General features: G+C 39.8%; 1 protein-coding gene across 2 annotated transcripts; it reads left to right on the top strand.

Annotated features, from left to right (window-relative positions):
- Positions 1–1,649: 1,649 nt before the first annotated feature.
- On the top strand, positions 1,650–24,231 carry zfr (zinc finger RNA binding protein). Of its 2 annotated transcripts, XM_061070949.1 has the most exons (20): positions 1,650–1,733; positions 1,906–1,987; positions 7,782–8,055; positions 8,611–8,743; positions 8,905–9,123; positions 9,527–9,780; positions 10,159–10,362; positions 10,469–10,778; positions 11,803–11,993; positions 12,099–12,218; positions 12,359–12,504; positions 12,643–12,808; positions 13,440–13,642; positions 13,984–14,134; positions 15,881–16,022; positions 18,126–18,223; positions 19,057–19,152; positions 22,044–22,155; positions 22,541–22,638; positions 22,992–24,231. In XM_061070949.1, the coding sequence occupies exons 1-20, from the start codon at positions 1,697–1,699 to the stop codon at positions 23,172–23,174; spliced, it is 3,219 nt and encodes a 1,072-aa protein (XP_060926932.1). In that variant the 5' UTR covers positions 1,650–1,696; the 3' UTR covers positions 23,175–24,231. The 2 variants fall into 2 exon arrangements, with proteins under 2 accessions (XP_060926932.1, XP_060926933.1); XM_061070950.1 differs by lacking the exons at positions 18,126–18,223; positions 22,044–22,155; positions 22,541–22,638; positions 22,992–24,231 and having other exon boundaries at positions 19,057–19,124.
- Positions 24,232–26,541: the final 2,310 nt, after the last annotated feature.

Genomic DNA, 26,541 nt, shown 5'->3' with positions numbered 1-26,541 from the left:
GGACCCAAAACTTAGCTTAAAGTTCGACCCTTGAGCAGTGTAACAACTAAAAAATTCGGGTCTACCAGTTTGTGTTTCCTCAGGTTGAATTTAGTTAAATTAACCAAAAACTTCAAAAATCATATAGTGTCAGCCAATTATCCTCCTCAATGGTTTCATGTTTGTGAGAAATTACTCCATAGTCCCACAAAACGCATTAGCAGGCAATGGTTAGTGATCAAGAGACACTAGCTGTTAAATTGGTCTTGAAAAAGTTTGGTGCACAAAAGATAGAATTTGTATGTGTCAGAAAAAGTTCTGGATCAGTAGAAATATTTTGGAAAGTGCTAAATTGATGCTGGCCTTGGGAAGTTGAGAAGTATCTGAACTTTAGATATGTGGTCTTCTCATCTGAGACAGTATTCTTTGCAATCTTGAAACATAATACACTTGTGTAACTGCCAGCGTTGACACATGACTCAGTATTAAATAATGTGTGACCCAACTAACGGGTATAAATCACTGATGTTCCTTCTTCACTTGGTTAATTTTCACATTGTAAACCTGATGCACTGTGAATCCATATGAATGTGCCAAATTAAATCTCAAAAAGATCAGCATCGACTTCGCTCTTTATTCAACAGAAATGAATACCACAAGTTTGCTCTTTCCTAAATTTTATTTTTGCTTATACTGGTTGTGGTCTCCCTATTGGGTTGTGGGGGACTTTCCGATCCTGTGTGATGCGATGGCTATGCGAGGATATCCACTATATTATATAAAAATACATTTAGTGCTTTATAAAAAATCCTACTAAGAAAATTTTTTGCCAAAAAACTGTAGAATGGAGTACTGGTTTGGTGTCTCTGACTGATTATTAAACATGATATTATTAGATAAAATATTTCTAATAAATCATATTTTATTGTTGTAGCTGCTGCAGTTGTTGTTAGTTTGAACTATATCGTTTTACAGACATGGACACCAGTCAAATCTGAGGGATCATCAGATTACTAATGTAGGAGGGGAAAGCAAAAAACAAAGTTGTGATACACAAATATGTTTTATTTTTATTTTTTTGCTGTTCCTCTATCTTTGCTGTACGGAAGAGGATTAGGGCCACTGTGGAAAAAATAGGTGAGTTCTGAGTTTAAAGTCAGAATTCTGACTTTAATTCTTTATTGCTGAGATATTGGATAATTTGAACTTTAATCAACTGAGCACATTGTAGAATAATAAAGTGAAAAAACTCTGTATTTGTTGGTGCGTTTAACAGCTCATATACATCAGAAATGTGACTCCTAACTTCACACTTCTGTAAGAGGTTGTTATACTATCCATCGGGAAAAACCTTAATCTAGTAATGAAAATAACTAAAATAATAAAATGAATGCCTAACATTTAAAAAGGCTGGTTTCTTGAGTTAATCCATAGGCTGCAACATTTATCAGATACTTTTAATGTGTGTGTAAAAATATGTTTATATTTTCTATTGTTGGACTTGTTACGTCTTGTAATGTTACTGGGAATTTAGTATATACACAAATATTTTATTATACAGTCCAGCAAACAACAGGCATCCATGGGACTGGACGGTCCAGAACCGAGTCCACCCCGCTCGTATCTGCGCAGACGCGACGACGTATTTCCGGGTACGACATGTAATATAAATAAGCTGGTGTAGTACTCTCGGGCGTCGGTTGAACATACGAAGCCAATGATTCCCATATGTCCTGTGGTGTCCTTCACCTATGGTGAGTATCGTTAAAATGTCTGGTTATTTTACGATCTGCTACAAAGACGTTCGTGACTTTAGAAGTGTGTGTGTTGCTGAATGGTGAGGTTAATGGATAGTCCTTGGACAGCTCTCTGTACCCTGCTGCTAACGGTTAGCTTAGCGTAACCCTGTATGTCTGTCCTCTGCAGTGCCCAGCCGGCTTGGTGAAGATGCCAAAATGGCTACCGGCAATTATTTTGGATTTACCCATGGCGCTGCGGCTCAGTACAGGTGAGTGGACCCCACATACGCTCAATTCTGGTTCCATCTGCCTCCATAGTGCTGTTTGAACTCTTGAGTTAGCTGCATGTGTGTATTGTACAGGTATATCCCGACTGTCTCCATTGTTCAGGCTGGGGGAGGGGGCACTGATCCCCCTGCTGCGGCAGTTAGACGCACGCAGCCGTCCAGACTGTACATCACTGCGGTGGTTCAGTTTGTTCACCAGTCGATAGTCGTTATATAAGCTAAAGATGCCGTGTTAAATGTTGCGGTGTCACCGGCAGGGTCTGGCTCTGCTTAGCCAAGAGTGCACTGTCTGTGAGGAAAGCCCACGTTGTAGTACTGAGTCCTGGTTCGTATGAAGCGTTTCTTCCATGTTTTACATTAATTCACATTGTCAACATCAGGTTGTGGACTTTGGGAAGTTGTAGAAATAATCTGACACTACCCCATCAGTTCCGACAGAGGAAAGTAAGGCTTGTTGTGGAGGGTTAGGGGTTTCTAATGACGCATAGCCGACAGTATAGAGGTGGGATTATGCCAGAAAATAAATAGTAGATGTAATGCGTCGTTTGAGGCGACCAGGAGGCTAGGGAACGACAATAGGTAAAAAGCAGTCTGTATAAGATGCAATGAATATTGAGTCATGGGGATAAAAAGTCAGATTCGATTTTAACTGCTCTTCCTATACATGCACTGCTCAAGAAAATTAAGGGAGATCTTGATGAACGAGTTATCCAAGGTGACAATCTTTACTAATATACACAACAGTCAATGCAATTATAATCTCATTGATGACTGGATTCAAAACCACACCTAAAGTCAAAGCATACAATTTAAATGACAGGCTGATCCAACTTGCATGAAGTTCACCAGGCAACTCATAATGTAACTCGTAGTGTGTATGGCCTCCACGTGCCTGTATGTACTCCCAGCAACGTCTAAGCATGCTCCTGGGATGGTACTTGGCTGTGTTGGATGCACTGCTCCAGCATGATGTCACAGGCAGCATAACTTTTACAATGGAGTCTCCAGAATCTTTCACACCTGTCACATGTGCTCGGTGTGAACCTGCTCTCATCTGTGAAGAGACCAATTCTAGCAAATGCCAATTGCGCTCCACAGAGCTGGGCTGTGAGCATGGGGCTTTATTATGTGGACTTCTCCCTGCTTTCTCTGACTTTTTTGGAATGACAGGACAGGAAGTCCATATATTAGCGCTGTGGATGTGGATGAACCCAGTTTAAAGGCTCTTATATACTACTACGTGTCCGTTTCTCGGAGAGGTCTCAGCAGGGGGGCAAAGAGTCTTTTTGATTTTTACTTCTCCGACCCTCTACGTCGGAAAAAATTCATCGCCAAACCCATAGGTGGCGCAACGGAAGACGAGCTCAGAGAAGCCTACCCCATTTGGGAAGAAGAAGTCCACGTGTCTCTGTTGACATGTTAGCTTGCGTCCCACACACTGAACCATGGCAACTAACAGAACTAAATAAAGTGACACCCAGCGGGTCAAGATGCTGATGTTATCGTTTTTTAGCGCAGCGGTTCCCCGGTCTTGTTTCCGAACTGTGTTGCTGATTCCACAGCTTGAATCTGCTTGAGGCTACATGTAGCTAGCTAGCTCCCCTCCCAGCTAGCTTCAAGCCCAGCTTCCACACACAGTCAGCAGGGACTCCCGACACTAACTACTACCCAATGTTTGCTTCTAACCTGGCGGTATTATAGAAACAGTGTCATGATAGAAGTGGAATTAAAGTCGTGACGGTGGGGTTATGAACTGTTACCACCGCAGTTAGCATGGTGGCTAGCCTAGCCCGCTAGCCTAGCCTGCTAGCGCCGTTTTGAAAGCTCGTTCTAACCGTCTGTGACCGTGCACACATGTCGTCAGTGCTCTAACGAGCCACCGTCAGCCGGACAACTCCCCTGGCTTAACACACACGTCACATTAATCGTAGAATCGTAGTTGTGTATGTATTTATTGTGAATCAGGAAGTTACAGGTCCGGAAATGACGTCGAACAGAAATGACGTCGTACGGAAATGACGACATACGGAAATGATGTCGTTCGCGGACCAATCACAGCCAAGAGATGTCCGCAGGCTCTCCGACACAACACGGAGAAGTTAGAAAAATCAGACCTGTACGAAAAGCTGTCCAAAGCACTCGGAGAGGGCGTTTCACGACGGATAGGGCGGTCTTATCTGTCCGTTTTACAAAATACGCTCAAGCATAAATTGGCCTTAAGAGTAACTGCCCGCATGGGACGCTCTGAAGCAAAGCAAACGCGCCTGCAACGAGACAGAGATCATATCCTTCATTTCATTTGTTGACCAGGTCACCTGGCATTTTATTGGTTGGGGAATGTGAGAGGGTTGTTCAATAAAAAGCCGAGGAGGAATCTGAGAGCAGATGATGAATGCAAGCACACAGTTTTGAGCAAATTTAAGCGCAAACAGGGGTTATTGAAGTGCAAGGGCAAGGTTTTGATAAAGTGTACACAATCTGAACATTCAACAAGTCATGCTCTCAAACTGAAAGACCACGCTCTTGAATAAAGAGAGGAAAAAAGCTCTAAAAATTTTAGGGTTCCCTTCATATGTTTTTTGAAAGTGTTTTGTTCTCTCAAAAATTGTAGGTCAAGTTGTTGCACTGTATATCACAGGCCTGGGGTCTCATTTATAAAACAGTGCGTAGGATTCATACTAAAAGTGTACGTACGCACAAAAGCCGGAAATGGCGTACGCAAAAGAAAAGTCTGATTTATAAAACCGTGTGCACGCACACCTGAACACAATGTTCACTTTATAAATCACAGTTCACCTGGAAACGTTAGTACGCCTCCAAATCCCTCCTCCACACCCCCATTTTCAACCATGAATGGTCTATGCAAAGCATGACATGAATATTAAATGACGTTGCTGACCAATGGGTTTCCACCGTGAGTCCTGATGGAGTCAAGGCATCAAGCGATGAGAAGAGGAAGCAAAACTTTCTGACACTGACATTGAGGTGTTTGCTAGTGAGGTGGAGGTGAAGAACGGTTTTATGGGACAGCAGTGATGTCACTAATAAAGAAAATACACGTATACTCTGCTGCTGTGGATAACACAATGTGTGAGAGTGAAGATGATAGAACGGAGCCTAAAGCAAAAAAAGATCAATAGAATCTATATCAGCTGATCAGACATCACTGAACCCTCTATTCTTCCTCATCCTTCCATTCGCATGCACACATCACGCAGAACCCCGCACCACTGTCACGGCAGTATGTATTTATTTCGAGCATCGGGCCGATTCCCTCACACCAGTGGATCCTTAACTCCACTCTGGGATTTTATTTGGAAAGTTTGTTCATTTCTTGTAAGTGATCTCCTGTGTGCTCTGTGGGGGGTCTGAAGTGTTTGAGTACACAAAATATTGCTGGAGTCTCAGGGGGTAAACTTTGTTAGATCACAATCCAATCCAATTGGAGTCAATGGTGAGTCCTTCAGACGTAATAAAACAGTAGTAATTTTGATTGTAGCTGTCTTGTATTATGGTGGCCCCATAATTTCTGTGCACTTCTACAGTTAATAGGAATTGGCATTTAGTAAATGGTCAGGCCGCTGGGGGTTTGAACTGTTGTTGACTTTCAAGTTACAACATTTTTTTGTATGAATGAAGATCTACATTAAACCCAATTTGGATCAAGAATTTTCAGATTAAGGCACTTCATTATGGGTTTGCTGTGGACCAGTAGAAGGAGCAGAATCGGAAGGTTAATAGTTTGATCCCGTCTGAATGTGTGGGAATTACCTGTAGCCTAAAGCGCTTTGAGAGGTTGCAAAGACAATAAAATGACTATGCCTTCACTTAGAGCTGTCTACACACAATGCTCAATGCCCTGCCCAAGAGGTGCATCAATATTTCAGAATTAAAATGCCTTTCCCATTGTATGATTTAACTTGATCAAGTGGTAATGTTAGCAAGGAAGTGGTTTAATGCTAATACTGCTTGCTGTCTAGTTATGAGCTCTCAAATTTGTTGTTTTACCTTGAAACATTGTCACAATGTCCCTCCAGATACTAACCTATCTATTGTCTCTTCAGTTGCTGATCAATGAGGTAGTGGTGAAATTACGTAAGCTTGTCAGCTTCTCGAGGTTATATAACTGGAAACCTGTATAGACTATGTAGCCAGTAAACCAGCCATTTAAGCCTCTCACCCCCATGGGAGTGGGGCCACTCTATCATGTGCAACTGTCCTCTGAGAACAATATCTGGTAGTCTGACTGCCTGCAGAAGGTAGTAAAGACTTGATGAATGTTTTGATGGCCCACTGCACAGCACTAACGTTTATTCAGTGTTATTCATTGATAACCTAGCATTTTGGTATTTTGTTATATAAATCTTACATTTAAAAACTGTGAAAATCCCCTCATAATAAAAAATAAAATCATGCAGCACAACATGACCATTATCTGTGCGACATTTTATTTCAATGAAGTGAAGCAGAGAAAAGTTAAAGGTTTTCGTTGGGACGGCCAGTAAACTAAAGCTAGTTTCAAACGTCCACTGAACTCCAGAGTTTTTTAGTTTAAAAAATATATATATATATATATATATATATATATATATATCTCTCTTTCGCTCGGGGTATAGATAGCATCCAGCCTCTCCAGACTGCCACCCCTCGCCTGAACGCGATTTTTTTGAAAGGCAAACTCTGGGGAAAGTTGGCACCCAATTCTGTGGACATTCTCAGGAGTTCCTGTCTGAAAACTGCTATACAGTATGCTGTCATGTGCTCATGTGCAACAGGTGATATGCCGAGGTCTGCCAGCTACTGTCAACTGCAGGCCTGTGACAGGAACATGCATAGCTACAGCAGAAATGACAAGTGTTAAAAGATCTGCCTGCTTGTGAAGACTATTTGTGAGAGACTGAGAGCAAGAGAGAGCAGGGGCATGCCATGTACTAGGAAGTAAGATTTGCAAATTTTAGGGTAACTTCAGACTTTTCAGTCCTATAAAACGTATGCTGTTAACTTGCTCCAAACCAGGTTAAGTTTCAGATAACAGATTCAATGGTTTAATTACTGACTTATCAGATTAATGAAAAACTAGTCATCAGCCTACATGATCCTGTTTGGGACTTGGGAGTTTACATTTAGTGTCAAAACATAAACGGCAGTATATAGCTTTTAAGTTTAGTGTGATGGACTCAGGCTTCCTCATTTTCCATATATCCACACTGGTTTTAAAATGGTAGCAGTTAAAACTGAATTTTTTTTCATTGGGCCACATTGTAGCTTATTAATGGGAAACGGTTCATGTGTTCATTTGGTCTCATCTCTATCGGTTAGATTCTGGGGTGGTTCAATATAAAAATGATTTTATATTTTTTTTATTTTGTTTTATTTTATTATTTTTTTACTACTGAATTCTGGGGAATCCCAAATGAAAGGGCTGAATAAGTACAGCATGACCCCAGGAGGGATATCATCCATCCTGTGTCAACCAAGATACTACACCCTCTTTTATTTATTTATTTGTCTTAGCAAACTGGTCAGGTGGAGGAAATTGTTTAGAAATTAGCGTCAGTTCAAAACCTAGCTTCAGTTCAAAACCCTCAAAAGTATTGATGCATTTCACTGGTACTAACATTTCTGAGTGATGTTTGTCAGCAAATTGTTTTTCTTTTAATAATTTCCTTTTTTAGCAAGAAAGTGACACTGTCAAAACCTGTTCTTTCCTTTTCAGCACGAGTGCGTGTGTGCAAATGCTAACATCTGACATTTCTCTTTTGTTTTGCCCTACTAGTCAGCAGCCAACTGCCGGGGTCGCATATTCACATCCCACCACAGTGGCCAGTTACACAGTTCATCAAGCACCTGTGGCTGCACACACTGTGGCAGCAGCCTATGCCCCCTCGGCAGGCACAGTAGCTGTCGCTAGGCCTGCGCCAATTTCCGTGGCTACTGCTGCAGCTTATGGAGGATACCAGCCAACACATGCTGCCACTGACTATGGCTACCCTCAGCGCCAGCCTGAGGTCCCTCCACCCCCACCACCAGTCACCTCACAGAACTACCAGGTACATGAGTATTAACTCGCTGCTCTGCAGATTAGTGAAATTCTTGGACATGTTTTTGTGTTTTGATCAATTGGATTTTTATCTTGCCAATGAACACTTTGGCAGCCACCTCTTTGCCCTGAGTAAATTAATGACACAAAGTAATTAATTAATTCATCATTAAATTGCAATACAAATTAAAAATGGATTAAAGTGACCCACAAGAACATTTTCTTAGAAAACAGAACATTTACTTGAGACTGATGTGCATAATTTGACCTTGTTTTAAAGGGTCATTTCAATTGTTTGCGGTAATTACCTGTACTCTAAAGGTTGCATGATAAGTTCAGCACAATACCATTACATGAGACAAGTGATTACAACCCACACACTGCATTTCATGTTGTGACATAATCCAAAGTACAGTTTTCCTCCGATATCTCCATCCATGCAAATGGAAGCAACAGGATCAATTTGGGTTCAGTGTCTCATCCAACAATTTTGACCTGTGGACAAGAGGAGCAGGGGCTTGACACCTTCAGAATTTCAACTGTATTTTACTTTTTTTCTTTGCAGGACTCTTACTCCTATGTCCGTTCCACTGCTCCAGCTGTAGCTTATGACACTAAGCAGTATTACCAGCAACCCACTGCTACAGCTGCTGTTGCTGCTGCACAACCCAGTGTGGCAGATTCATACTATCAGACAGGTATGGCAATGCATGAATTTGTCAGTTTAACACCCAACTAAAAGTAAGGCCATCTTAATATAATAGCCCTACAGATAGTCCTCCTTCATGAATGTTATAATGTTCACTTTGTTGAAACTGTGTTTAAGAGGAGATGAATGAATTCACTTTTTGTTTTCCAGTCCCCAAACCAGGATATAGCCAGGGGGTAACATCATACACCCAGAGCCAGCAGGCACGCCAGGTGACTGTGATCAAGCCTGCTGCTCCCAATCCAGCCTCATCCACTTTCTCCATCTACCCAGTGACCTCCACTGTCCAGCCCGTGGCTAATGCTGCCTCTGTGGTCCCTTCTTACTCCCAAAGCCCAACCTACAGCACGAATGCTGTCACCTACTCTGGTAAGTAGGACATTGTACAAAATATTTATTTCTGCAAAACTAGGATGCTATTTTTGTGTGTAGTCAGTAAGAAAAGATTCATTTTCTGCAATATAAAATAATTGTTTCCCCTTAAGTGAAAGGGAGGGTTAAAAAAATATAATTAATGCCAGCAAGGCTTTTGCCTTTTTTTTTTTAACTTTCAAAACCCTAACTGAAAACTATTGCACTGTAAATCACCAAATTTCAAAAGCAATGTTATCAGCTTCAAGCATTACATTCTAATGCCAACAATAAAATGTTGAACAGACTAACCTAATAAACTATGATGGTGAGCATGGTTAACATGCATCACATCGAGCCTTTTAAAGGCCTAATTATAAAAATGCATTGAGCAAAGTTGGCAATGCTGTATCCTTTCCAGGAACCTCATACTCGGGCTATGAAGCTGCAGTTTACTCGGCAGCTTCCAGCTACTACCACCAGCAGCAGCAGCAGCAGCAGCAGCAGCAGCAGAAGCAGGCTGTGGCAGCTGTAGCCGCAACAGCAGCATGGACGGGAAACACTTTCACCAAGAAGCCCCCCTTTCAGAGTAAGCAGCTTCGGCCCAAGCAGCCGCCCAAGCCACCACAGATCCACTATTGCGACGTCTGTAAGATCAGCTGTGCTGGCCCACAGGTGAGTTCCGTATAGCCCACAATGACAATATTATTCCAGTGTGCTTGGCATGAAGCTCACTCAAAAATGCAATTTTTTTCTAATGTGTGAATGTTTCGAAATTGTCAGATGAACTTGGTCTTTACATACAAACCATTAATTAAGTCCACTGATTGCAGTCAATCTGATCCTAGAGTTGTTCATCTACTCTTAATTTCTGTGTGGAAAACATGTTCTAAGTTGATCTACAGGATAAGGAAAAGCTATACAGATAATAAATGCAGTGTTTTTAAATATGTATTCTAAAAATCATATGGTAACAAATTAATGTTCTAAAGAAATACTTTTCAATCAGTGCAACTAATCTCTCTGTCTCTCATCGCACATCAAATGCATTAGACATACAAGGAGCATCTTGAAGGGCAGAAGCACAAGAAGAAGGAAGCGGCACTGAAGGTTTCCCAGAGCAGTAGCAGCAGCAATAGTGGTGGGGGGGTTTTGGCCCGAAGTGCTCAGAACCAGCTGCGCTGTGAACTTTGCGATGTTTCCTGCACTGGCGCTGATGCCTATGCTGCCCACATTCGTGGAGCTAAGCACCAGAAGGTATGAGTTGGGTATTATCAATAATTATAATATTAATAAGACTCTCTCTCTCTCTCTATGATAAATGCCCAATAAAGAAATATGTAATTTGAATGCTCTGTTTTAGGTTGTGAAGCTTCATACCAAGCTTGGAAAGCCCATTCCATCTACTGAGCCCAGTATGATCACTCAGACATCGTCTTCCACCACAGCTGCCCCCAGCAAGACAACCACAGCCACCCTGAGCAGTTCCAGCTCTCTATGTGCATCTGCTTCCTCCTCCCCTGCCACCAGCTCCAGTCCCACCTACCTGAAGCCAGTCAACATAGTCAGCTGTGGTGTTGCGGGTGGCAAGAACCCATTAGCCAACAACCTCTCTTCAACCAACTCTGCCTCAGCTGGAAAGAAAGTCAACACCCCCAAGATCAATTTTGTTGGTAAGTAAACACATGTTGAGGGTACAGGTCACTCGCACTGAAGTAGTTTTTCCGAAGTATAATCCTCCTTTGTGTCTCCGCTTATCAAAAACCAGCTGGCTTTAGTAGGTCTTGGGTTATTCTTCAATTAAGATTGATCTGCCTATAGGGTGGGGACATAGGCACTATAGGGTACACTATTTTGTCTCTGACAATTATACAAGTTGGCTACAGTGAGCTGATATAGGTAGAAACGCATGTGATACACCTGGTTAGCATATGCTTTGTTATATATATTGCACTATATATTACACTGCTGGTATTGCTGGTTTAATGCAAATATTCCTATTCCTATTAAATACTCCATAATGGATCTTTTCTCTAACTGAACGCTCACCATTTGGATATCCCCGTTTTCAACTTCTATCTTTATTGATCACACACTGGAGGACATATGGCAGGACATAAAGCATCTGTTCAGGATAGATTTGATGTAGAATATACACATATTAGTACCACAGCAATTGTGGTGATATCTTACATGCATGTGAGAACCTTTTCTATTTAAACATGAAAGGATAATTAGTTTCTAGGAAATATGAGTCCCAACATATATCAAACTGAAACATACATTTATTTTGACTAAAACTTACTTGACATATTTTATCACAATTATTCACTTTTTGCATTACCAGCAACTATCCTGTGGTGTTGACTCTGGCCAGAATCTGGTCATTTCAAATAATCTTATTCTATAATGACATTTAATGACAACCTTGTTATTTGTTTATTATACACAATTCCTTATCAAGAACCATTTAATAAACCCTAAAAATGTAGAACTGTCTATATTGCCATGTAGCTGCATTGAGCTGCAAACCATGGAAGTCACATACCATTGGATTGTTGAAAGCATTAACTATTGTAAAACTACAGAGAATATGACCACCAAGGGCTACCTTAACAATTGTCACAATGTTTTTTTTATTAAAGACTTTTTAGTAGAACTGACTGATTTAACTAAATTGTTATTTCTGAAATGCAGGTGGAAATAAATTACAGACCACAGTAAAGATTGACGAATCCAGAGCGGAGGCCAAAGTGGAGTCTAAGCCTGTGATACCCTCTTCAGGTGCTCAAGACACCAAGACCGACGTTTCAGACTCTCTGTCCACATCAGCCCTGGCTGGACTGCAGAGTGATGTCCAGCCAGTCGGTCATGACTATGTTGAGGAAGTAAGTTTTGGACCTTGCTTAGATGGACTTAAGCCAGCCTACACTTTATTGGGCAGAAATGTGTTCAAATCTTGAGTAATCTTGAATATGTGAAACTCATTCTAGGTCAGAAACGATGAAGGCAAAGTCATCCGCTTCCATTGCAAGCTGTGTGAATGTAGTTTCAACGACCCAAATGCAAAGGAAATGCATCTCAAAGGACGAAGGCATCGTCTGCAATACAAGGTTTGTAGACATGTCTGTACCCCGCCTGAGAATTTTGATACACCTCAGAATATTTATCAGGTGTCTCAGTGCAGGACATGCAGCAGTTGTTCTGCATTTCAGCAGTTTTTGATTATTATTATTATGTTTTTGTCATGTAGAAAAAAGTCAACCCAGATCTGCAGGTGGAGGTCAAGCCCAGCATCCGAGCCAGAAAGATTCAGGAGGAAAAGATGAGAAAACAGATGCAGAAAGAGGAGTATTGGAGAAGAAGAGAGGAGGAAGAGCGCTGGAGAATGGAGATGAGGTATGGATATGGGTAATTATTATCGGTGGTAAATGAGACATGAATAAGTAGTGGTTTATGCATTGTTGGGAGTGGTGGGGCTGTGTGGAGCAAAAACAAAACCTGGAACCAGGAAATGAGCTCTCGTTTCTACTCCAGGCGTTATGAAGAAGACATGTACTGGAGACGCATGGAAGAGGAGCAACACCACTGGGATGAACGACGTCGATTACCAGACGGAGCGTACCCACAGGGTCCTCCTGGTCCGCCTGGTCTACTCGGAGTCCGACCAGGCATGCCTGGCCTTCAGCCTCAAGGGCCTGTGGTAAGGCTGTATAATGGTGTCTGTGTAGTCTTACTATATTAGTATATTGTTAAGGACCATACATTGGTAACACGTCATGCATTACTTCAGGAAATGGTTACATTTTTTAACCAGTGTGAGTTTAAAACCCCTGAAGGCTGCAGAGGGGTTTATTTTGGCTCTGCTGAATAATATACATATACAGGATAGAAAGAGGGAAGTCTGCCTTCTTCTAGAGAGCTTAGAGGGTCTAGTTTACTTTTTCTTACCCTGTACTACGTGTTTTATTTCAGAATTATATTTGGGGATGGAATAATTTTTAAAACAATATCATATAATTGCATCAGAGGATAGTATACCTGCCATCCTTTCTTAACTGCTTATTACTTCTTCTTCAGATCTCTTCATGACCTGTCACAGGTTTCCATTGGGGTCAATACATATTTATGAAGTTAGATTATTAAAACTAGGAGTTAGCAACATTATTTACACAACATAAACATTTAAACCAAAATATTAATTCAATGTGTTTTCAGCTGTTGCTTAATGCATTTAATATCAACAAGACTATGTGGCGTAATCACCTGAGATGTGCCAGAACATCATGAGATAGAATGACCATCTGAAACAAAGTACCTTTTGTACGTTTTAGCCCCCACGCCGTCCTGATTCTTCCGATGATCGTTATGTCATGACCAAGCATGCAGCCATCTACCCCTCAGAAGATGAGCTCCAGTCAATCCAGAAGATTGTGTCAATCACAGAACGTGCCCTCAAACTTGTCTCGGACATAATTACAGACCAGGAGAAGGCCAAGGAAGACGACAAAGAGAAGAAGGATTCCTGCAAAGACAGGTGTGACCTTTCAGATTGTCGTCACGTATTTGCATTGCCGCTGCATGTTTGAGCTGGTCGACAGATTTTGAAAGATCATTAGGACTTAAGCAGTTGACTTCTTTGACTAAGAATTTTGCTTTACTTAAATTATTATTAGAGCAAAGTTGATGTGATAGAATCATCATCAAGTCTGTCACTTTAACATGCACAAAGCTGTGCATTTTCCCAAGAGTGGCAGCCAGCCTTCCTCCCCTAGTCGCTGCTGCATTGGACATTAAAAATACTCATCGCAGTCTGAAAGCACCTTTAATTGAATTGAATCTTTGTTTATTTTTCCTTCCTATCTTTCTACTGTGTAGAGCCCTGAAGGGAGTGATGAGGGTTGGAGTCCTGGCCAAAGGGTTACTTCTGCGTGGGGACAAAGACGTCAACCTAGTCCTGCTCTGCTCAGAGAAGCCCACCAAGGACCTCCTCAGCCGCATTATGGAGCACCTCCCCAAGCAACTAACAGTACTATCTTTACAAATGTTATACCACAGTTAATTCTGTCAGTTGCCACTGAAATCAGCAACTGCCTCATGCTTTCTTGAGACCAATTTGCCTTTGTTTTAGTTGTGAACACATTATTATCTAAGATGAACTCTGTAGAATGAGAGAACTAATGTAACCTCCCAAAACCCCTTTTTCAATCTGCAGCACTAAATCAGTGGTTACATGCAGACAAACAATTAGAAAGACACATTACTGTTAGTAGTGAACAACATTAATTTCAGTAATTGCGTAAGTAGGACAATTATTACTTGCTTAAGTCCAAATCAAGTTAACAAAGTCTGTTTCTCAGACTGAGTTTACATGTGTGATTGCTTGTAGCAAAAAAAGAGTGAGCGCGACGGCTAAGGACTGCGCGCGCTGCTCTGAAGATTTAGCTCATTAATGAAAGTATCAATCATTATGTGATATGAGTTGTGATATCGTGGCAACAAAAAAATTAAATTTTAAACTGTAGTGAGTCATGAGACTTCAGCTGAGAGAGGGAGACAGACACACACATACAGACATACAGAGAAAGCAGCGGAGCTTCACAATTCTTTTATATAATCAACTGTTCATAGTGTCGGATCAGTAGGATCTGATATGGGACAAACGTGATCACTAGAAGATTCGACAGTAGAATTTAGTTGAAGGAGGCGGAGCTATTTTCTCTTCTGACAATGATTCACTGTCGGGAAAACTGATCTGGATGTCTTTAATTTAGTATCTAGGGCAGCAGGGCTCCATCTGATTGGCCAAAGTGTGAATGCATGATACGTCAATTTAGCGTCTATTGCGATACATCTATCGCACACGTTGATATCATGATGACGATAGATTTTCGAAATATTAAGCCCCACCAGAGATCAGGGGCCTCATTTATCGAACATTGTGTAGGATTCATACTAAGTGTTAACTGCACAAAATGTATAAATGGCTTACGCAAAAAAAGTTCAGAATATAAAACAGTGCACAAAAACACCTGAAGGCAATTTTCCCTTTATAAAACATACTCCACCTGGAAACGTACATGTGTGAATCTGCCTCATATTCCACCCTCTACACACCCACATCAAACCATAAATGTTCGATGCAAAGCACCTCATGAATATAATCATTTTCACAGATTTATAGAATCTATATCAGCTCATGAGTCATCATTTTTAAGGGACCTGAAATCACTTGTGTCCTCCTCATCTTTCTATCCTCAAACTCTTATCAGTGCCAGTGAATATATCACGCAGCGTTAGAATTTTTTTGGGGGGGTATATTGTTCCGTGGTCTCCACTGCATCAGTAGAGTGATTAATCTGAAGCTGATCAAAACCCAGTTTAGAAACCGATGTGGAGAGAGGAGGTTCTTAGATCCTATGCTGTTCATTGAGAAGGATGTTCCATCTGACCATAACATCATTATTTTAAGGATTCTCCTTGGATTTCACCTTCTTTGCAACTCTCTCGAGACAAGCTTTTTAAAATGTTCCTTTTTATTCTGAATCACCTCATAAAATGTTAATCTTTTGGATTCAGCATTTTAACCAAACAAGCATTACTGTTCTTTACTGACAGGGGACCGATAAATGCATCAGGTCCCCCACTGCCGTGTATTCCACGTGAACTAACTTACTAACTATGAATTGGCCACTGAATGTAGATGACTAGGTATAGAAATAACTGTTAACTAGTTGTATGAAAAACTGTCTTTGAAAAATACACTTTCTTCCAGGTGGTAGCCCCAGAAAAATACGAGGTCAAGGGATCTATCCAGGAAGCGGCCATCATTCTGACGTCCTCTACTGAGCCAAAGATGCAAGTGACAATCACGCTGACTTCACCTCTCATCAGAGAGGAAAATGGTCGGGATGGAGGTTGGAAAAATCCCATCACAGCCTTTCCCATTGCACCTCTTTTCTTGTCTTTCTGCTATCTCAGTTTCAATATGTTGGTTGACACCCTGAAGAGCACGGTCCTGCTGGCACTCCACAAAGATTGATTTGTTGTGCCTTCAATTAGATCATTCTGACAACTTGCACTTCATGCATGTTTCATTTGGATTTTGTAAATCAGAAATGAGAGGGCAACGAAGGAAGTGCAAGGTCATCACATTTAATTACTGTAGTTTTGATCTTTTTCCCTGAGTGTATGTTTTGCACTGTTTATGACCTGCTTAAATTTCTGAAAACTATTTTAATGAAACCCTAGCTTTTGATAATCATCTTATATTGAGACCCCTTACTTAGCCATTTTCTCAATGATTTATCTTTGAAGTACATGTGCAGCAGATCACTTCTAGTGTAACACAAAAAATGTACAAGTGCCAGCAGTATTGCTCTTTTGCTTTTCGCTCTGTAACTCTTACCTCTCAGATGCTATCTTTATCCTTTGAAACAAAGCATGATCAGTGTTTGCATTGTGTTGAGTCTAGATACTCCCAGATGAGATTCTACTTTGTTTCCTGTGTTACAGGGGATTGTCGGCTATTTTACTGTCGGCTATAATCAATGGGAGACATGCATTACAGGATCTTTTCCCCAAATTTTCTTTGAGATGAGGAGACAAAATAAAATTCAAGCAGAAGGTGCACAAATAGACAACAGGAGGCACTTATATTCCTCAAATTACAGTTGGAAGTAATGTACAAAGACGTTTGAACTTTGCAACATTGTCTCAAATGAATATTTGGCCTAAGGCAGAGGAATTGGATGTTATGTTCCCACAGGAAACAAATCTTCCTTTTGTGTGCTGGTGAACAGTTCATGTTAATGTCCCCTGTTCTGAAGTGCTCCCCTGAGTTGATTGCCATCTTCCTTTACACACATAGGAATAATAATTGGGCTCAACAGGTAAATATAATATAATACACAATATTTAGTGTTTATCCTTGACAAGCTTTTGTCATTTTTATTTCAATGTCAATCGGAAGATGAAGACAGAATCTGAATATGGACCATTTTCTCTTTTGAATTAATTGACAATGGAAAGATTGAGATAAATCATGTCCTGTATTGTTTTGAAATCTTATCATTTCAAATAATTCTTAGGGGAGTATTGTTAAGAGTTCAGGTAAGACTGCTATGACAGAGGAATCTTTGGTTGGACCCGAGGACATCTGTTGGTATACAATGATTGTTGGGGTCTAATTCCAACCTACTGATTGTAGGTATGCATGCAGTGATAGCCTAACCCCTTTTGTTTGCTGTTAGTTCTCATGTTTGTTTTCTCTTCTTCAGCACCCATTGCTTCCTCCTATTTATTTTTTTATATTCGTAGCAATATTTATAAGTACAGCACAAAGACCCTTATTTCTTTAAACAAAAAATGAGAGGGGGAAAAAAATTCAGTTGATTAGAGGTTTAGTAAGGCCCAACGGCTTCGGAAGGATTTTTGACCAAGGTTTTTCTCACATCCCAAAAACTTTGCCACACCTACTATTGCCATGCCACTTTTTATCAGGTCATTCACTATTAGCCAGGTGCCCTTTCAAGCATCATTAGCCACAGAATCCCCCTCTGTCCCAATGCTTCAGAGAAGAAAATCCACTGAAATTTAAAATCCCCATGGTCCTCATCAAGGTAACGCCAAGCTTTGTAAGACAATTACCTGATAAAATAGTATTGGCTTCAACACATTAGTGAGCCTGCACCCATGTAATTTAGCGAGAGTGTTGCTTTCCAAACACATTACCCCATTTGTCTTCAATGTGAAGTCAATAAATTCATGTTTCTTTTTTTTTTTTAGAGAATCTAATGATCAAACATGTTGTCCACTTTTTATCTACATCCATCGACTGACTTCCAATATGTTTATTTTTATGTCAGACTTTTTGAAATGGCAAAATAAGCAACCAATTGTAGATAGTCATGGGAAACACATTGGTATGTGTGGCATTGTGTTTGTTCTCTGCCAGCCTCACTGACCTGGTCAAACACCCATTCCTCATCACCATTTTGACACTTCAAATCCATTTTTAGATGTAACCTCGGGTATGGTGAAAGACCCAGCGGACGTCTTGGACAGGCAAAAATGCCTTGACGCTCTGGCTGCTCTGCGCCACGCTAAGTGGTTCCAGGTTCGGAACATCATTTTACTTTCTTATTGTAGCCTTATGAGATGCATTATTTGTTTATTTATTTATGTTGTACACATTTGGTTATCATTTTATTATAATGAGAAAACTGATCACCATTTGAAGCAAAAACTAATAATTCAAGGATGCCACTTATTATAATGAGGCTCTGATCCATGTTCATCACATGTATTGATTTTAAATCTAAGTTCATCTGAAGCACTTATGTAACAAAAATGTAAAGAACTGGCATCCTTGTATTCTCTTTTTAAATTTTCCAAGTACTGCATTATGGTAACATGTGATTCCATAAGGCTGCACAATAACTTGCACAAAGTTGTGCCATCAAGAAGTGCTTTCATGTTCAACATTTGTATTGTTTTTATTCTATATATTTTGTAGAAATGGGGATTGAGGGAAAGGGAATATCTGAGTAGTTTCCTGTGATTCTGCTATCTGAGCAAAAGCACAGGCAAAGTAACACAGATATCCCTGGCTCTTTCAGTCCCTATACTCTTCTCTCAAGTGGACTCTTGTACTTTTAAGAACTTGTTTGTGAGATTCCTGGATAAACCTAGGTTCAGGGTTTAGAAGATGGCAAGAAACGTCCTCATTTCTTGTGCATCTTGCAAACTTTGAACTCTTTTACTAACTATGAGGTACAAGACTACTGGGAATGGCAGCTGCTTGCAAACTCATACACACTTAAAACCATATTCAAGCTTCCATTATGCACAGTAGTGTTTGGACCTCTATGACAGATCTGATTCACCTGTTTGGTCCATCTAATGTCGTGCTTTGTCATTTTGTAAAACTAACTTTTATTACATCAAAAGGCTAGAGCTAACGGACTTCAGTCTTGTGTGATCATCATTCGAATCCTACGAGACCTATGTCAGCGAGTTCCTACATGGTCATCCTTCCCAGGATGGGTAAGTATGTTATTCAGACATGTCAATGAATTATTTACACACCTTTATGCACTGTGCTCCTGATTGGGAGAACAGTGAGATCTTTAGTAGTTAATTTCAGAACAGTGGCCCTAGTTTGAGCTTTGGTGGCCAAAGAAAGCCTCTCAGAGGACCTTTTCAAAGACAGCAGAAAATATACTATACCTGCTTTTCAACTACAGCACCAGTTAGTTTATGATCCATCAAATGGAGCCGCTCTCAATTTCCTACTTAATGATGACTGTGGAGCAGGAAAGTACAAACTGTCAGTAGTTGGTCACAAGAATGGGACAGACAGACAACCTTAAAACATAAAAAAACACAGAATAACGCTGCTTCATGTGGAAAATAAATGTTATGTATTATACCTTTCTAATTGTCAGCTATTCTTATCTTTAGTCTTTGTCATGGGCAGTTTGGTTGAGTCATCAGAAGATAAGTTGAAATAAGCACAGATATTAGATTTGTTTTTGTCATGACCAGTAATGAGCATTCTAGTCTAAAGAAATTCTAATCTCAAAAGAAAATGCTAAATTATTAGATCATAAAAGGAGCTACAAAAACCGCACATTGTATGAGTCAGTGTTAATTTCGTTGACGAAAACTGACGAAAAATATTCGTTAAAGACCTTTTTCCCATGACTAAGACGAGAAGAAGACGTAACGAAAACGGATCTTTGAAAATAAAAACTATGACTAAATCTATTTCAACTTTCGTTGACGAGACGAAAATGTTGGTCGTTGACTAAGTCACAATAATTTTTTAAAACATCATCGTATCAGGACTTCATGAAGTACCAAGAGTGTGTGTGTGTGTGCGTGCGCGCGCTCCAAGACAGCGCACCGGTCCCGGGGCTCCGCCGCAAACTCGCTCAGAGACACAGTGAGATAAAAGCTCGTTCACGTGAAGCAGGCCGGTCACTGACTCACCGGCTGCTTCTTAACTATGGAAACAGACACAGAGTTTCTCTGGTCTCAGCTGCTCTGAGATCAGCGCCGCAGCTTCTGGATCAGAGCAGAAGCTGCAGTTGGTTTTGTACCAAGCTTCAGTTTCTGTATCCGCCTCCAGTCTGGTCTGCTTTCACTTTTTGTTTTCACATTTCGCCAACTAAAATATATTAGGCTGCAGCTATGTTTTTATTTATTTCAAAATAGGGTACTTCTTTATTTGTTGTAACAGGTAAAAATAGAAATAAAATGCCAACAGTTTTCTTTATTGCTGTTCTATAATTTCATAAATGCAACAATCTATAGTTGAGTATAGTATAACTTTATATAAAACTTTATTAGCTTTGTTATCAAATATGTTTTGCTGCTCCAGACAAATTTTATTTGGGGGATTTTGATAGTAAAGGTTGCCGACCCCTGCTATAGACCTATGCTAGGAGGGATAACTTATGTACAACCAAAGTACTGCAAGCTAGACTAGTATGCAGTTGTAGACACAGGGGGTCCCTGGGCCTGAGAAGTGAAGATAAAGAGTTTAATGTGGCTATTAAATGTGACTAAAACTAGACTAAAATGTAATTAGTTTTCGTTGACGAAAACTAGACTAAAACTAAGAAGGATAAAAATTACTAAATGTGACTAAAACTAATACGCATTTTCGTCTAAAGACTAAGACTAAATCAAAAATAGCTGCCAAAATTAACACTGGTATGAGTGCAAATTCAGCTTTGTGGAAAGGTTGTCTGCGCTGCTGTTTTTACTTGTTTTTCAGGACTGTGTTGATTTTATTCCTTAACTGTAGAACTGGGTGGTCTTGTTTTCCTTGACTTTGCTACACTAGGTTTGTAATAAATTTGACATTGCTATATTAGATTGGTACAGGCCCAATACAATCAACAGAGTCTGTCTATACTGTGCGTATAATAGCATTATAGCATGGGTAACATGTTTAACTCTAAAAATTCTGTCTCAACACAGGGTTAGCCAACTTAGCTGGCTGCACATCTTATTTTCTTTGAAACTATACCCACCCCTATAATACATACTGCAATGTTCTGTAGCTGTAAAACACTATACAAAATCTGTCAACTGGGTAAAAAAAACATAATTTGGTCTTCGCATGCAGAAATGATACACGTGTGTATTTGCATATAGAGCGGGGAAGTTGGATCCGTTCCCAGGTAGTGACAGGAGACACATTGAGGACCTATTTTAATGATGGGTGTGAGTACACAGATTGAGCCCTGTACACTTGTCAACTTTATTACCGGGTCTGAACTGAACAAGGGCTTTGTCATAGTTTTCATAGATTTCAAATGCAACTTATTTCACCTTTTGTTCATGATATTTTATTGAGATTAAAATGTGTTATTTGTATGACTTCAGTTTTATCTTGTAAACATTGTCTTTATCATTGAGGGGGAAAGTTAAAATGAATTAATAATGCTAATGAACTGGCTCACACCCTGGTTCAGCTGGAGCCCTTCTGTGTGGAGTTTGCATGCATAATTTGGGGTTAGGTTAATTGGACACCTGCCCATGGAGTTTTTCCCTAGTTTCTGCAGGGACTGGCTCCACCCCCTTCAATGTGTAAAGGATAAGCAGTATAGATACTGGATAGCTTTTCTTAATGAAATTAACACCAACTCATATCACTTAATTCTAAGTTGATGGATGGCTAAAAGTCAAAGCACAATAAAGCAATCTAACTTACCCACTCCGACTCCTGAGATGGCCTGTAAACAACAGAATATCTGCAGCTACAAAGCTGTTTGTTAAATTTTATCATTAATTTGATTTTTGAATGAGGCTAGGAATAAACCTTAAAGCACTGCAATTATACTGTATTTCATGAAGCTTGACTGTTGTAATGTACGCAGAAATGTCTTTGAATCTAAACCATCTTTACGGTACACTCTACTCAGGGCATGGAGCTGCTAGTTGAGAAGGCCATCAGTAGCGCCTCTGCCCCCCTCAGCCCAGGTGATGCTCTGAGACGGGTCTTTGAATGTATCTCTTCTGGGATTTTACTCCCTGGTAAGTCATTGTTTAGCGTTATAATAGTGTACATAATTGGGATCTAGTATAGTTCTATAAACAAAACAAATACAATTGTTTGTGGACCACAAGTAGCTGAAATGTTGTGCAATACTGTAATCTGTCTTTTGGCAGTAAAGCAACGTAGAACATTTTCTTTATCTATGGAATTCTCTCGAAGGATTAGGGTGTCAAAAGCGCCATCATCAAATTTGCCTCACAACCACTTTTTTAGTTTGTTTATCAAAGTTATGTGAGTTTTATCTATACATTTGAAAAGTTGGTAAGTACTCAAACTTCCCAAGGCATCAGTTCTCATAGACCTTTTGACATGATTAATAAAAAAAACCATCAACTAAAGTGTTTTTTAAATTTTTTTGAACAGGTGGGCCAGGATTGGTGGATCCATGTGAAAAGAAGCCTGTCGATACCCTGACAACCATGGGAGAGCAACAGAGAGAGGACATCACCTCAAGTGCCCAAGTACAAGCTCCTGAATTATACATCCACTGTTGAGCAGAGATATATGTGAAGGGATTAGAACGTAGTCTCAAGTTGTGAACAGATAAAATGTGAAACACACATCGTGAATTATTAATCTTTGTTTCTTGTAGAGACCAAAAAAATCAGCATTAAAGTGTCATCAGTTTTTTGGCACTAGCTTGTCATTAGAAGACATGGGGCTTCACATTGACCAGGTTTCGAGGAATTGTTAGCTCCTGAAGAATCTTGTACAAATCTCGGTTTGGCCTCATCTTGTTCGCTCTTGCTGGAGGTTTCCTGTGGCTTCTCCTAACAGCAACTGTTTGAAATGTTTTTTCTTTGTTTCCTTACAGTTTGCTCTGAGGCTGCTGGCTTTCCGTCAGGTCCATAAAGTTTTGGGCATGGACCCTCTGCCGCAGATTAACCCTCGCTTCAACATCCGCAACAGCCGCAAGCGTCGCCGTGACAACAGTGAGGGTACAGACAGCTTTGAGGGTGAAGGCAAAAAAGACAAGAAAGATTATGAAAATTTCTAACTTCTGTCATTAATTTAAAGTAATCTACATACAAATGTACTAACATGTTGTATGCAGTGTCTCACGTTTTTTGTTTAAAGCTGCAAATGTAACAGTGTAATCTCAGCCTCACTCGCTATTACACAAACAAATCGTCAGTGTACAGTTTTAGTTGTAGATTTTTCTGCCTAAGGTTAGAGTTGAGACCTCTCTGTTCTAGATAAAGCAGTTTTTACCTGATGTGCTTCTGCTGCTGCCCCCCTCTGACCTGTGTTTGTTTGGTTTTAAGTTGTGAGGGATGGTGGAAATTATAGCATCAGAAATGAAGCCAGACTTCTCTGTATTGTGACTCAAGAAGAAAAGGAAAGATTAATGTTATTGCCTTCATTCATCTGTACAGTTGCATTCAGAGGTCTGTATTGTTGCTATTGTGAAGCATTTATTTAGCCAATTGAATTGTCAAAGTTTTTCTTTTGAATATGAATAACTGTACTTAATGCAAGTGATGTTGATACTGTGGTCTTGTTATTTACCAACGCTACACTAATGATAAAAGTCAGAAGAAGTGGAAACATTAGTTATTAGGATTCATCCTCTGGGCAACACAAATGGCTGTGCAGGTCTTTTCCCGATGCTATGCTGAAGATAAAAGACCGAAGGGGCATTGCACAACGCTTCAGCAGAACGTTAACTGTTGTTAGTTCTTTGTTTCTAGTGATGTCTTCAGCCCTAAATGTAGTTTTTGTCTTTTGATTTTCATATATATGAAAGTATTTGTATAATATTCAGATAAAAATGCTTTGGTTTGTGGAAAACATGGCCATGTTCTCATTGCGTACTGCTTTGGCTTTTAAAGTGTTATGAGCTTAATAAGGTTCTTTATTGGCTTGCTTGCCTTTTAATTTGGTTAGGTACTAATTTGAATTTAACATTGAAAACAATAAATCAATTATGTCAGTAGAAGGGACAGTGATGTAACTGCCCTTCAGCACAGGTCCTGTTGTGAATGGCTGCTGTGCTCTGCATTCTGGTTTAACAATTCCATCAGCAGAATAAATACATTTCCAGATTCAAGAAATGTGTACCTTGTTTCTATCATGGTGTGTTGTGAAAATACAGTACCTCAGGCTGGGGTTAGCATTAAGTCTATTTTACAAACCAATGTTTCAATGGACCCAGAAAGTATTATCTTCAATTCAGTGTTGCAGATTACAGGTTCAATGTCGTCAGAAGTGGAGACAAGTAATTAATTTGAGGCTTGTGACTCTGAATTCAAGTGGTGGCCAGTTTACTAGCTGTTGCTAGGGTCTGAGTTAGGATGGCATTCTAACTACAAACCAGTTGCACTTTGGAATTTTCAAAAACATTTAATTGTGTATCTACACCAGCTTACACTGACTTTCAGAGTCTCATACTTTAACTGAACCTGAAGCTGCTCTTCATCTGACGTTCTTCACAGTACGATTTCCCAACTTCGGTCCAGGTTTGGAGAGATCATAAATATTTGCCTGAGGTGGCTGAACAATCTATACAACATACAACCTCATGGACAAGTGTACAGCCAGACCTGAAATGGGGATGCTACGGTTACATGGTCGGCATTATAAACTATTAGGGGCACTCATCTAGCACAAGGTACAAGCATTTTTGAACCAATCGCCTGGTGCAGCACCTTTCTTTTCTTTTAGCAGTTTTTTTTTTTTAAACCAATGCCTTAGGTCATTGTATGTTAAATCTGGTATTTATTATGCCTATTACATATCAGGACTGCAGTAGTCAGCTGGAAAACACTCCCACTGGATAATAACTCTGAGATGTGTAAAAACTGCCCCAAAGAACATCCACACAGAAAGCTGACTCCCTTGACAAAAGTGTATTCCTATGCCTACAGCTCTGTTAGGCTTTTAAAAAGTCATTTTCTCCAAAGCCTGTGGCATAAAGGTAAATTATAACAGTAAAATGTGAATATCAAATCAGTCATTTAACAGAGGCTCACAACATTCTATTCAAGTCCTGGGTATTCATGTATCATAAGATTCAGCTGATAGTGAGTGTGTGGAAGGTAGCATACTTAACAATAACCTTTGGTGTCATATTGCAATATAAATATTTTAAGAACTTTACTTGGATGTGATTTTATTATTAGAGGAGGTGATCTCTTTTTCCACAGCAGGTCAAGTTATATTCGAAAGTCTAACACAACCACAGTTTCACCCCACATAACACACTGACATGGAACAATAGATTTATTATGTTTGCAAAAATATTAAAAATAAAACCAAAAGCATAAAATATATATATATATATGTATATATATATTGGGGTGTGTAAATGGAGTGTATCCAATGAGTTAATGATTTGGAAGGGGAACTAATGTTTTGTAATGTATTTCCGAGATGATACTGAAACTCATTTTTTACTCGTATGTGTGGAAGCTTTATGGATTGGTGAACCAAAGGTTCCTTAAGCAAATTTTCCTCAAACGGGAAATATTTATGGTTTTGTCACGGACAAGAGAAAATATGACTCGGAAATTTGTATTTTTGGGAAATTTTTCGGCCACAAATATAAGAGTATGAAGGAAAATCCCTTGATTTAGTCTACTTCATAATTCAGCGTTTAGTTCTTACATAAAAGTTATGAAAATAAAAAAACTATGAAATATGTTGCATAATAGATATATTAAATATAACATATATAGAAAATCACAAGTGCTGAGTCTCGACTATCACACAAACAACACACGTCTGAAATCATCGTATTGTGACTGTATGGTGCTGACTGTGAACACTTAAGACTAGAGTCAAAAAGCGCCACCTAATGCCGACATTGTCAAAGCAGACACAACAGCACACTGGCACTTCCGGTGAATATATTCAAAATAAAAAGCCCCACCTGAAAGAAACTAACTGAGTGATGAATCAATCATGTGCCTGCAACAAGCACAAACTGTGAACCTGCTCCTTGTGGTTTGGTTGCGGGGTTGTGGTCTTTGTTAGCAGTAAATGTAGCAGCGGACATGACGCGCAGTGTGAATGGTTCAGCTGCAGATTGAGACACAATGGCAGAACCTGCTGGCCAATCTTTGGTGTTTCATTAACGATCTCCTACTAAAGCGACTCACTGTATTCAATCTTTTACTACACTACCATGTACAACATGACATCTCGTCGGCATTCCATCATTCAGCATGACAAGTAAATGCTTATCTAAGAACTCTTCCAAAATGGATCCATTCGTGTCTTTACATTTAGAAATAGTGAAAACACAGAGTTTCTCTGGTCACAGCTGCTCAGTGATCAGAGCAGAAGCTGCAGCTGGTTTGTACTGAGCTGGAGTTTCTGTGTCCTCCTCCACTCTGCTCTCACTTGAACTAATAAACACTCAT

Source organism: Limanda limanda, chromosome 5 (assembly GCF_963576545.1).
Source record: "Limanda limanda chromosome 5, fLimLim1.1, whole genome shotgun sequence".
NCBI classification, from domain to species: Eukaryota; Metazoa; Chordata; class Actinopteri; order Pleuronectiformes; family Pleuronectidae; genus Limanda; species Limanda limanda.
The sequence above is the reverse complement of the archived record's forward strand: the minus strand, read 5'-3'. Positions and strand labels throughout refer to the sequence as shown.

What these genes read in the sequence shown, in the direction of transcription:
- zfr (XM_061070949.1), top strand. Translation starts at nt 1,697, where the DNA reads ATGATTCCCATATGTCCTGTGGTGTCCTTCACCTATG. An exon ending in GGCGCTGCGGCTCAGTACAG is followed by an intron (nt 1,988 to 7,781) that starts GTGAGTGGACCC and finishes TTGCCCTACTAG; the next exon opens with TCAGCAGCCAACTGCCGGGG. An exon ending in CGCTGGAGAATGGAGATGAG is followed by an intron (nt 12,505 to 12,642) that starts GTATGGATATGG and finishes TTTCTACTCCAG; the next exon opens with GCGTTATGAAGAAGACATGT.